The sequence below is a fragment of the Pelophylax lessonae genome (assembly GCF_965119305.1).
Source record: "Pelophylax lessonae genome assembly, chromosome: 1".
Taxonomy (NCBI): Eukaryota; Metazoa; Chordata; class Amphibia; order Anura; family Ranidae; genus Pelophylax; species Pelophylax lessonae.
The window spans coordinates 310167834-310181505 of record NC_138768.1 but is presented as its reverse complement, the minus strand read 5'-3'; the positions used below and the strand labels follow the sequence as shown (position 1 = coordinate 310181505).

The 13672-nt window shown below is 45.2% G+C and overlaps 1 protein-coding gene across 1 annotated transcript in view; it reads right to left on the bottom strand.

Annotated features, from left to right (window-relative positions):
- The window catches only part of SEC14L2 (SEC14 like lipid binding 2), a 79543-nt gene that overhangs the window by 25341 nt on the left and 40530 nt on the right, over positions 1 to 13672 (bottom strand). The window contains exons 5-6 of the mRNA XM_082252303.1: positions 2269 to 2457; positions 854 to 949 (exon numbers count right to left, since the gene is read on the bottom strand). Coding sequence (XP_082108429.1) covers positions 854 to 949; positions 2269 to 2457 — 285 coding nt within the window. The remainder of the gene's footprint in view (positions 1 to 853; positions 950 to 2268; positions 2458 to 13672) is intronic.

The following is a 13672-nucleotide window of genomic DNA, read 5'->3' as shown; positions in this document are numbered from 1 at the left end:
TCATAGTGCCATAACAGTTTACTAGCAAATAGGGCATTAAAAACCATCTCAGTTAATTTGCAGAAATGATTTCAGTATCACTTGTGTATGCCATGGTTTTTATCTTTACTAAATTTTTATTGTTAGTCGTTTTAATTGAAAAAAATAATGAAAACTGACAAATTGACCATATCATGTGCACAAAGACATATAGATATAGTACAGGCTGAATGTTAGCTTCACATCAGGTATAGTAGTGCCTTCTCAAACATATATTCCAAATGTATAGTGTAAAATAGCCCCAAGGGAAAGGGGCTACCTATAGCGCTTGCTGGGGATGTGCAATATAGATATAGTTAAGTGCTGTCAGTGCATCAAATAATATATAATACTGTAAAGAAAATGGTATAAAGTGGGATGAGTGCATCTAAAGTGCTAGATGATTTTAAGGTGCTGACAGTGCAACAAAACAATAAATATATGCAGATTTGATGGACACACCTAAAGTGCAAATATTTGAAAATGGATACTTCGTAAATCAAGGTAATAATATAACATAAAACAGCAAATAAGTACAACATGAGTAATACAAATTTTAGTGCACTGCTATAAATGATTAATCTTGTTCCATATGTGCTCAAAAAATAGTTCATAGAAAAATCAAGAAAAATCAAACAAAGTTCATAGGTGACTTGTAGTGCAAATATTTTAGGTAATTCCTGAGTGCAATAAAGTGTAAAGAGTACCATCACGAGACTTTTGGAATTGAGCACAGAGCACCTGCACTTTATTGCACTCAGGAATTACCTAAAAGATTTGCACTACAAGTCACCTATGAACTTCCAAATGGAATATCCGTGTATGCTATGCTTACCTCCCCATACAAATCTACCCCTGGTTTCCATAGATGCTTAAGTCCCAGACCTTCCACATCATAGATCATCACAACTTCTTCAACTTTTTTCCCCAGCTACAAAGACAAAAAATAAAAATAAACACATTTTTGCCTGGATGTGGTGCTATTTGTGATACTGTGCTGATAAATCAATATGTCACATTTATAAAGATAATAATGATTTTGGGTGAAGTATAATAACGGGTCATTTTCTATGAATGTAAAATCTAAAGTACCTGCCTATGTTAAATACCAACTATAAAATCTCCTTCAGATTTACCAACAACTACATAAAGCAGGGGTCTACCTTCATCATCTGGCACACGTTTAGGTATGTTGGATGCCTGGTCCCTGCTACACTCTGTGGCTCCTTCCATCAGCCCAGTGTCAAGCAGTAATGTGCAGATCAGTGGATAGAACCACAGAGTGGTTTGGTGGCATGGGCAGCAGGATAGGCAAGTATTTTGTGCTTGCTTTGCAGAGAATGACACTATATAACTTTAAAAAAAACAGTAAAAATTGTGTTAAATCTGTGTAAGGCCCCTTTCACACAGGCGGACCGTTCAGATCCGCCTGTCCGTTTTTTTGGCGCATCTGAACGGTCCCCCATGTATTCCTATGGGGCATCGGATGTCAGCGGAGACATGTCCGCTGACATCCGACCCGATCCGATCCGTCAAATCTGGACGGATGGAAACCCTATTTTCCATCTGTCCAGCGGATCGGATCGGATGGGATCGGGTGAGAACGGACTGACGGTCCGTTGACATCCGATTTCCCCCATAGAGATGCATGGGGAACTGTCAGCTGTGTCTCCGCACACAGCGCGGAGACACAGCTGTCCTCCTGCTGCTCAGCGGGGGATCGGCGGCTCGATCCCCTGCTGAGAAAAACGGACTCCGTCCAACGGACTCTGTCCAACGGACGGAGTGTGTGAAAGGAGCCTAACTTTCTCTTTCTAATTTTCTGTAACATCAGCCTATATTGAGTCCTCAGCTTTATTTAGGTATGTCAAATGGGTAAAAACATATGCTATGCCATGTTCTAGTGGAAATTGCCTGGACTTACTTATTCCATGTTGGTGATTGCAATGAGGCATTAGGGCAACTCCAAAGCAATAAGACAGCCCAGACATTTTGTTTACAGATCATTTCATGGGTAATGTCAAGAATCCTTCTTTCTAAACCTACTATAACAGATCTCTGTGTCCGGAGGCTTTTGGAGCCACAGTAGCACAAAGGGGTCATTCTGTTTTCTGGATTTTACAGACCAGGTGCAGCCATCCTGGGCAACTAGTTTCATATGGAATGTGGCTGCTGAGAAAAGATTTATGTTAAGTGTAAAATTAAGAACAATTTTTAACCTTAAGCTTGTCATGCTCTAGGAATTCTCACCTTCTCACTCTGACGACGGCATTCCAGATTCATACGTTCACAATCTCTCATTTTTGTCTTGATGAGGTCCTGTTTGGAAGCAGAAAACAGCAGCCCTTTGGGATCCAGAGGCCCGATGACATCATACCAAATAGGACAGCCTTCCCGATCGTAACCACACAACCCTCCTGATAAATACTTCTGTACTACCTGCAGAAATTATAGTTCATAAAATGATGAATAAAAATTCATGAAATAATTAATAAAATAGTTTCAACATACAAGAGATGGACAGTATTTTAAAACTACCACTCCCAAGTCTATGATATTTTGCATTACTTAAAGAGGAAGTCATTGGGGTGTGGTCAGGCAATGGAGCCGTAGAGTCTCATTTCCACATGGTTCCGTGATCTGAGAGGTGCTACCGCCCTGTGCAGCTATGCCTGGTGCTGCGAGAGTACAGGGGACTCAGGCAGACAGCAGCAGAGCCGATATTTCAGCATATTTTTTGAGACATACCCCTCTGACTGGTCAGTCAGCAAAAGACCTCTCCAAGATGGCGCCGACCCACCCGCCCGCAGCAGGACATGCGGGGGGTAAACGGATTGAGAAGGGAAGCGCCCCTCTGATGGAGACACAGGACGCCCGTGCAAAGAGTCCACACCATTCAGCCTCCCCAATGGCACCCCATCTGGAAGGTGCGGCGGTGTCTCCAAATCAGTCAGCCCTGACATGGCGGTCTCAGACTATGGAATGGCAGGAAATCCTCGCTACCATACCCACTAAACAAGACATCACAGAGGTGGCGGCATCCATCGTAAGTACTCTTACTCAAGAGATTAACACACTTAAACAACAAATAGATTACACAGAAAACAGAGTGGAAGTGGTAGAATCAGGACACACCATATTATCTTCCAAAGTATCTGCTCTAGAAACTTCAAATACAGTCATACAAAGGCAGATAAAAATCCTGCAATGGCAACAAGATGATGCAGAAAATCGCAGCAGACGTAATAACGTTCGGCTACGTGGAATCCCAGAGCTAATCCAGGGCCCAGAATTGAGGTCTAAAATAACTGCAATTTTTAATGAGCTCTTGGAGCGACCCCTCACAGAGGCAATAGAACTTGACCGGGGCCACAGAGCACGTGCCCCCCGAAGTCTAGGCAAAGACCACCCACGGGATGTGCTAGTAAGAGTACATTTTTTCTCTATTAAGGAAGAGATCATGAGGAAAGCCTGGGCAAAGGGTCCTATGGAAAATGGGGGGTTTACCATACCCTTACTCCCAGATCTTTCCCGGCGCACATTAAAGATGAGGGCCCTCCTGAAGCCTCTATTGGAGGTAATACGCTCAGTGGGAGCTACTTATCATTGGGGGCACCCCTTCCACCTGGTTGTTCAGAAGGGGGGATCCTCTTATGTCTTACGTTGGTTGGACCAAGCACTGGGACTCTTCACCTTTTTGGACACCCCACCAATCCTTATCCCTGACTGGCTAGAGGAACCCCGTAACCAACCTTCCTTAACCCCCCTTTTCAATAGATCTCAATATTTAAGGGACCAGCAACAACATGGAACTGATATCTCTAGAAACATACGAGAAGATCCCGGGCCTACTGTGTGAAGAGATCAAATCAATAATATTATGTGTATAATACTCTTAGAAGCCTTTTGATATCTTTGGGCCCCTTAGGGGCCAGGGGAACATGGTAATAGAGGAGGGAGGGATATGTGATATATAATATGCGGGGGTGGTGGGATACAGGGGAGTAATGGACCCATAAGATGAAGCCACAGGAAGGGAATAAATAATGTGATGTAGCTATTATTGTGCTGTGATCAAGACCACAATATCCCTCCATATTGCTTTAACTTGTTCTCCCCTGTCTCTACCTCCCCATATGTTTCAATAAGATATAGGGCGGTCGCCTGCGGGCTGGGGCTATGTGCACTCATATTTTGTATTTTTTCTTTTTCTTTGTTTTTTTTGTACACTCTACGGAGCTATTAGGCCTTCTGCCTCCCCAATATTAGGGCGCGCTAAATTGCGCAAGGTTAAATATTAACCCTTATTTAGATTTATTACATGCGGACCGATAGGAAGGGGGAAGAGGAATAAAAGTATAAATAAAAATCTGTTTTTCCTTATTCTCCCTTTTTTTTTTTTACCGCCCCCCCCCCCTTTTTTTTTTACTTAAAGAGGAAGTAAACCCTCCTTTATGATAAGGCTTACCTATAGGTACTGTAAATATCTCCTAAACATATTTGTGCCGTTCCTTTAGAGCCCCGTGCTGTGACCATCGGCTCCCGCGCGCATGCGCGGGAGTGACGTCACCGCGGCTCCGGCCAATCAGATGGCCGGATGCCGCGATCCCGGAAGACGGTCGACTGAACATGTCGCCCGTTCATAGAGGTAAGCGGGCGGTACGGCGGGGGCTCGTTCTAAGGTAAGTATTTCATAATGAGCTAGTATGCGATGCATACTAGCTCATTATGGGTTTCTCTTTCAGTTTGGAAAAAATAAAAAAATTTGGGTTTACAACCTCTTTAACAAAATTAACCGCTTTTCTACCTGGGTAATTGTTTTAATTTTTCACACATGTTAAAACACACATTGCTTCCCCTTGCCCCACTTTCCTCCTCTCTCCCCCTTTGTACTCCCCCTCCCCTCCTACCCATGTTCCCACTCTTTCGGTCTTCTTTGTCTTCTCTTTTTTCTGAGCTTTCCTTCTACTACTCCTCTGGAAAATGCGAAAATCCCTCTCCTCTTCCCGCTTTTTGGGCATGCCTACAGTCGCTGGTAACGTATGAGGTGCCGAGTCTAGTTGCGACCTGGCGTGGGCCCCCGCCTCCATATACCGGCCATGTGATAGATGCCGGCGGAGGTGGGACCAGCTCTCCGGGCTTCGCAGCTTTGTATTGCCTCTTTGTGCCTGACGGCTGCTGTGCCATGCTGGTCATTTGTATTATATAGGTTTACACTGTCTATGGTACCATTTATTTAACTGGTTTTATGCAATAGTGTGCCTTCCATGGTATATCCTGTGTTCTTGGTATCCTCTCTGTACTTGTACTGTTCAGCCGGCAATTTTGGCTTGTGCCGCTGCTGGGCCTTCGTTCTAAGGTATTTTATCATGTGCTAGTATGCGATCCATACTAGCACATTATGTTATTGTCTTGCAGTGGTTTTTTTTTTCAGCGGTTTACTACCACTTTAAGAAATGTCACACATTGGAACAGGCGGATGGCGTTATTGACAATGGCTCTACAGGGGGACATTGTTTTTTTATTTTTAATAAAGGAATTGTCAAACTGTGTCTGTGTTTTTATTTCTTTTTGGTGAATGAGTAGAGGCACATTAACATGGGGGGACCCAAATATTAAAGGGGGCTTCCATATTCTGATAAGCCCCCTGCCCGCAGATCCCTACAACCACCAGCCAGGCCCTTGTCCCCATCAACATTGGGACAAGGTGCTTTGGGGAGGGGGGAAGTTGAGCTTCCCTGGCCAAAGCAGCCCCCCCCAAGTTGAGGGCATCTGGCGTGTTGTGGCATGGTTCACACGCCCCCCAATTTTTCTGGCCTGCCAGGCTGCATGCTTAGATAAGGGTGTGGTATTGACTTTGGGCGGTCCCCATGACTTTTTTTTTTATTTTGGCGTGGGGTTCCCCTTATAATCTGTACCAGTACCGAAAGGTCCTGGTATGGATTGGGGGGGACCCCACAGTGGTTTGTTTGTTTTTTTTACGATATTTTTATTGCCAGCAATGTTTTTTTTTTTTTTACATTAAGCTGGCAGACAGTGACCAGTATGAGAGAGTGAGAGCGATAACACCAAACTTAACACACCTGCTCCCCATTCACACCTAAGACATTGTAACACTAACGAGCCAAGGGGAATGGCTAACTGGGCCCAATTGGACCCCCCCGAGTCAATACTTTGTAGGAACCATCATTCCCTGCAATTACAGCTGCAAGTCTTTGTGTGTATGTCTCTACCAGCTTTGCACATCTAGAGAGTGAAAGTTTTGCCCATTATTCTTTGCAAAATGGCTCAAGCTCTGTCAGATTGGATGGAGAGCGTCTGTGAAAAGCAATTTTAAAGTCTTGCCATAGATTCTCATTTAGATTTAGGACTTTGACTGGGCCATTCCAACACATGAATATGTTTTGACCTAAACCATTCCATTGTAGCTCTGGCTATATGTTTAGGGTTGTTGTCCTGCTGGAAGTAAACCTCCTCCCCAGTCTCAAATTGTTAACAGGCTCAAACTGGTTTTCTTCTAAGATTGCCCCGTATTTGGCTCCATCCATCTTTCCATCAACTCTGACCAGCTTCCCTGTCCCTGCTGAAAAAAGCATCCCACAACATCATGCTGCCACCACAATGTTTCATGGGGATGCTTGTGGGGATGGTGTGTTCAGGGTGATGTGCAGTGTTAGTTTTCCGCCACACATAGCGTTTTGCTTATAGGCCAAAAAGTTCTATTTTGGTCTCATCTGACCAGAGCACCTTCTTCTACATGTTTGCTGTGTCCCCCACATGCAAATGGGACTTATGGCTTTCTTTCAACAATGGCTTTCCTCTTGTCACTCTTCCATAAAGGTCAGGTTTGTGGACTGCGCGACTAAAAGGTGTCATGTGGACAGATTCTCCCACCTGAGCTGTGGATCTCTGCAGCTCCTCCAGAGTTACCATGGGCCTCTTGGCTGCTTCTCTGATTAATGCTCTCCTTGCCTGGACTGTCAGTTTAGATGGATGGCCATGTCTTGGTAGGTTTTCAGTTGTGCCATACTCTTTCCATTTTCAGATGATCGATTGAACAGTGCAACAAACCTCTGAGGGCTGCACAGAACAGCTGTATTATACTGAGATTAAATTACACACAGGTGGACACTATTTACTAATTAGGTGACTTCTGAAGGCAACTGGTTCCACTAGATTTTAGTTAGGGGTATCAGAGTAACAGGGGCTGAATACAAATGCACACCACGCTTTTCAGATATTTATTTGTAAAGAAATTTGAAAACCATTTATTATTTTCCTTCCAATTCACAATTATGTGCCACTTTGTGTTGGTCTATACACAAGAAAACATAAATTGCCTTGAAAATTAAATGGGGATGGAGGCGCCTCAGGAGGCACATCCAACCGTATTTTGTTAGATTGTGTTGGTCTATCACATAAAATCCCAATAAAATACACTTATGTTTTTGGTTTTAACATGACAAAATGTTGAAAATTCCAAGGGGTATGAATACTTTTTCAAGGCACTGTATAAACACACACACACAGACTATATATATATATATATAAACACACACACACACAAATAAAACACACATGTATATACACATACTTGCTCACACATATAAATACACACATACAGTACATACTGTACATGCACACACATTTATAAACACACACATACAAACAGCCTTTTTAAAACAATCGGCATTGCTTTCACTCTCCCTGCTGGGTACTGCACTGTAGGGGGAGGCAGAGAGCACAGCACACAGTGTTGCAAGGCAAATCTCCCTTGCTTTCATTTTACAAGGTGTAAACAGTCTGACCAAGCTCCTGAAGTGCCGTTTGACAGTTTGGCTGGGGATCAGGGAGCTCGGTCTCATGCGACAGCCTTTCTTTGACAAGATGCCGCGGCACCCCTGGCGACTGCAGGCTGCACTCTGGGGTGCCGTGGCACCCCAGTTGAGAAAGTCTGCTTTACAACATAAACAAACGTTACATACACGCAATAATGTATTTCATTTGTTGTGTAGGTCCTTCAGTTTTCTCGTCACTCTGTTTTAAAATGACAGACATCAAGGAAAGTGTGTATGATATACAACTCATTCTATATTCCAACATTATAAATCAGAACCCGTGTGAATTAAAGGAGAAGTCCAGGCAAAACGTAACTAATGCTAAACCTGCTCTGTGCCACATTGTAAACCTAATCTTTCTAACCCTGTAAAGCAAAAATCGCTGTACTTACCTATTCTGTACTCGATCCGACTGGTCTCCAGCGACAGAAGCTGTGTGCAGGAGCGGCCCAACAACGGCTGTGAAATGAATGGGAAGTGACATCGCCAATAGACTTACAATGGGGCGTCTGTTGTCTGATGCCTCTCCTGTACCCACCTCCACGCTGAAGCCACCGCTGACAGCTGATGCTGGGAAAAGACCTAACGGGCTGCAGAAGAGGTAAGTACAGTGATTTTTGCTTTACAGGGTTAGATAGATCAGGTTTAGAATGTGGCACAGAGCAGGTTGGTTTTGCCTGGACTGCTACTTTAACATTTATTGTACGACCTGTAAAATATGCTCTAGGTTTTAGCCCATTCATTAGGTAAGAAAACTTTCTGCTAGCAGTTTCGCAGACAATTATAGGGGAAATAAAAAAGAAGTATCTTTGGCATAAAAGACCCAAAAGCATGTCATGTCAATACAAAAGCATACTGCCTTTCACATGCCTTGAAATCTTAAGCCTGTGTACATAAAAAATTCAAGTGTTTGTCCAGGCATTACCCAAAGTGATCCCAAATCTCTTTTTCCATTTGTCCCAGCATAATTTTTCTTTTACCTTGTTCCTCTAGCAAGAAATGACTTTTACTACTGCCTGTGACATCATCACCAGGCTTGTAGAAATCTTGCAGGGGCAATTGTTGTGAGCCTAGTTCCTACTAATGTAAGCACACCCCCAGAACTACATTTATGTTACGTTATATCATCAGATTTTCTTTTGTACTTGCAGAATTTTTGAAGGAATAAAGCATGGGGATATGTGCATGTACCTAAAAGATGTACAGAATGTTTTTTCTTTTTTTAAATCTTAGCCCGACAATGACTTTATTGTAGTTGCTTGTACAATCTAATTGTAAAATGCGTTGCCTGCTTTGAAATGCCACTTTTATGCTGCTGTACTGCAAAACAGACTATTCGCTAAATTATATCAATAAAAAAAAAACAACATAGAGTATCAAAGGTTCTGGGCTTTTTTCTTTTTACCAAGGAAAAAAAAAAAACCTCTTATCTAAAATTCCAAAGTTCAAAGTATAAATTAAGATACAGTGGCTTTAAATACTTTCCTATTTCCATGACACTGTAAGACTATAGATATTGTCTCTTACAGACCTATACACACAATAGCAATGTCTGTTTACCTAGTGACCCATATATTTTCCACCTGTAGTTCCCTTTACAACAAACTCACCTTAAAGAAGAACTTTACTGTAAAGTAAAATGTCCTCCCACCTCCTTTACCACATTTGGCATATACATTTTTTTGTGTGGGTACCTTGTTTTGATAGGTACCAACTCCTACTAGTATGACCCCCCACCCCCCTTTTGCCCGCAGCCTTCTGGGTCACATCACAGGACCCAGAAGGCTGCAGAACCATTTGCAAAGCACAGAGTGGCTCACGTTTGTGCAGTGTGAAGCCCGCAAGGAGTCTCAGCCAGCTTCCCACAGTAAACAGGCTGCCCCTGGGGACCTGCAGACCGGCAAAGATCTGGCCCAGGTGAGGACAGTACTGGATCCCTGGATAGCTAAGTGTCCTTTTATTTGCTTTCTAGGGTGAAAGTCCTCTTTAAGGCACACAGTAAAACATCTGAAATAAGCCAGCAATGCATTCAATAAGGCGATTTTAAACAATGCAGCACTGCATTTACCAAGATTTTAACTAGAACTCCACAGAACAATGGAAAGGGGGGGGGGGGTTATTGGAAGCTGGATCAGATTTTTTTTATTGCTGCTGAGATTTCTACTAACTTCATGACCCATTGTAGACTGAGGAGAGAAGTATAAAATCTCCCCCATTAGGAGTCAGATATAAATCTGACATTGTCTCTAATATACATATACATATATATGTATATACACACATACAGTATGTATATACACACACAGTATCTCACAAAAGTGAATACACCCCTCACATTTTGTAAATATTTTATTATATCTTTTCATGTGACAACACTGAAGAAATGACACTTTGCTACAATGTAAAGTAGTGAGTGTACAGCTTGTATAACAGTGCAAAGTTGCTGTCCCCTCAAAATAACTCAACACTCAGCCATTAATGTCTAAACAGCTGGCAACAAAAGTGAGTACACCCCTAAGTGAAAATGTTCAAATTGAGCCCAATTAGCCACCCCCCCCCCCCGGGTCATGTGACTCGTTAGTGTTACAAGGTCTCAGGTGTGAATGGAAAGCAGGTGTGTTAAATTTGGTGTTATCGCTCTCACGTTCTCATACTGGTCACTGGAAGTTCAACATGGCACCTCATGGCAAAGAACTCTCTGATGATCTCAAACAAAGAATTGTTGCTCTACATAAAGATGGCCTAGGCTACAAGAAGATTGGCAAGACCCTGAAACTGAGCTGCAGCACAGTGGCCAAGACCATAAAGCGGTTTAACTGGACAGGTTCCACTCAGACCAGCCTCGCCATGGTCGACCAAAAGAGGTTGAGTGCATGTGCTCAGCGTCATATCCAGAGGTTGTCTTTGGGATATAGACATATGAGTGCTGCCAACATTGCTGCAGAGGTTAAAGGGGTGGGGGGGTCAGTCTGTCAGTGCTCAGACCATATGCCGCACACTGCATCAAATTGGTCTGCATGGCTGTCGTCCCAAAAGGAAGCCTCTTCTAAAAATGATGCACAAGAAAGCCCGCAAACAGTTTGCTGAAGACAAGCAGACTAAGGACATGGATTTCTGGAACCATATCCTGTGGCCTGATGAGACCAAGATAAACTTATTTGGTTCAGATGGTGTCAAGCGTGTGTGGCGGCAACCAGGTGAGGAGTACAAGGACAAGTGTATCTTGCCTACAGTCAAGCATGGTGGTGGGAGTGTCATGGTCTGGGGCTGCATGAGTGTTGCTTGCACTGGAGAGCTACAGTTCATTGAGAGAACCATGAATGCCAACATGTACTATGACATACTGAAGCAGAGCATGATCCCCTCCCTTGGGAGACTGGGCCGCAGGGCAGTATTCCAACATGATAATAACCCCATACACACCTCCAAGATGACCACTGCCTTGCTAAAGAAGCAGAGGGTAAAGATGATGGATTGGCCAAGCATGTATCCAGACCTAAACCCCATTGAGCATCTGTGGGGCATCCTCAAATGGAAGGTGGAGGAGCGCAAGGTCCGCAATGTCGTCATGGAGGAGTGGAAATGGACTCCAGTGGCAACCTGTGAAGTTCTGGTGAACTCCATGCCCAAGATGGTTAAGGCAGTGCTGGAAAATAATGGTGGCCGCAAAAACTATTGACACTTTGGGCCCAATGAGGACATTTATTGCTAGGGGTGTACTCACTTTTGTTGCCAGAGGTTTAGACATTAATAACTATGTGTTGAGTTATTTTGAGGGGACAGAAAATTGACACTGTTATACAAGCTTTACATTCACTACTTTACATTGTAGCAAAGTGTCATTTCTTCAGTGTTATCACATGAAAAGATATAATAAAATATTTACAGAAATGTTAAGAGCCGGTTCACATAGGAGCGACCCGACTTGCCGTGGCGACCTGTGAGCGCGACCTCGGAGCGGCATGCACAGACATCATATCATTGAAGTCAATGCAGGTCGCTCCAGGTCGCCCCAAAGTAGTACAGGACCCTTTTTCTAAGTCGGAGCGACTTGTGTCGCTCCTATTAGAACGGTCCTGTGCTAATCTATGGCAGGCGACCCACCAGTGTGAACCGGCTCTAAGGGTTTACTCACTTTTGTAAGATACTGTATGTGTGTGTATGTATATATACAGGCGAGCGTGGGGGCCATTCAATGGTATCAATTCCTTCATCCTCCAGGAACTGGCTGCATACTCTCACCACATGAGGCCAGGCATTGTCGTGCACCTCCTCTCCGCTCTGTGTAAGGTTCGAGAGTGAAGGGAAGAAAGGACATGGCTGTGAACTTGTGAAGGATGGGGAGCAGGGTCATGTAAAGGGGGCAGTGCTGGGGGGGGGGATGTGAAGGGGGCAGTGCTGTGGGGGAGATGTGAAGGGGGCAGTGCTGTGGGGGAGATGTGAAGGGGGCAGTGCTGGGGGGAGAGGGGATGTGAAGGGGGCAGAGCTAGGGGGAGGGATGTGAAGGGGGCAATGCTGTGGGGGGGGATGTGAAGGGGGCAGTACTGTGGGGGGGGATGTGAAGGGGGCAGTACTGTGGGGATGACATGTGAAGGGGGACAATGTTGTGGGGGGGGTGTGAAGGGGCAGTGCTGTGGGGGGGGGGTGTGAAGGGGCAGTGCTGTGCAGGGGGGGTGAAGGGGCAGTGCTGTGGGAGGATGTAAAGGGGGCAGTGCTGTGGGGATATGTGAAGGTAGACAGTGCTGTGCGGGGGGGCGTGAAAGGGGCAGTGCTTTGGGGGTGATATGTGAGGGGGGACAGAGCTGTGGGGGAGGGGATGTGAGGGGGGTAGTGCTGTGGGGGGGATGTGAAGGGGCAGTGCTGTGGGGGGGGGATGGAAAGGGGCAGTGCTGTGGGAGGGGATGTGAAGGGGGCAGTGCTGTGGGGGGATGTGAAGGGGGTAGTGCTGTGGGAGGGGATGTGAAAGGGGCAGTGCTGTGGGGGGATGTGAAGGGGCAGTGCTGTGGGGGGGATGTAAAGGGGCAGTGCTGTGTGGAGGGGATGTGAGGAGGGCAGTGCTGTGGGGGGATGTGAAGGGGGCAGTGCTGTGGGAGGGGATGTGAAGGGGGCTGTGCTGTGGGAGGGGATGTGAAGGGGCAGTGCTGTGGGAGGGGATGTGAAGGGGCTAGTGCTGTGGGAGGGGATGTGAAGGGGGCAGTGCTGTGGGGAGGGGGGTGAAGGGGACAGTGCTATGGGGGGGGTGTGAAGGGGGCAGTGTTGTGGGGGGAATGTGAAGGGGGCAGTCCTGCAGGGATGATATGTGAAGGGAGACAGTGCTGTGTGTGGTGGCTGGTAAAGTAAAGGGGGACAGTGCTGTGCGGGAGAAGTGAAAGGGGCAGTGCTGTGAGGATGATATGTGAAGGGGGGCAGTGCTGTGGTGAGGAAGATGTGAAGGGGGACAAGCACGGAAAATGTGCAGGGGTACCACTGGCTCTTAAACGCACTTAAATACAAGGTGCGGTTTCCTGCATGGAGTTTCTATGCGGCTGCATTTTTAAAATGATGCCAGGGCCTCTTCCCAGCAGAAAATGCAGGCACAGCAGCCTATTCAGATGAATGGGCTCTCGTGCCTGCACACCTGGACAGTGATATAAAGAATCTGAGTCATAGCACAAAAATGCGATTTGGATCTCTGCTGGAAAAATCTTTTACTATTCAGACCTCCATTAATTTTATTTCAATACCCCTGGTCTATACCAATGCATTTCAGAGGGGGGCCCTACCTACCTCAATGAATGGGGCAACTATTGTTTTACAGTTAAAGCCTGGAAAAAACA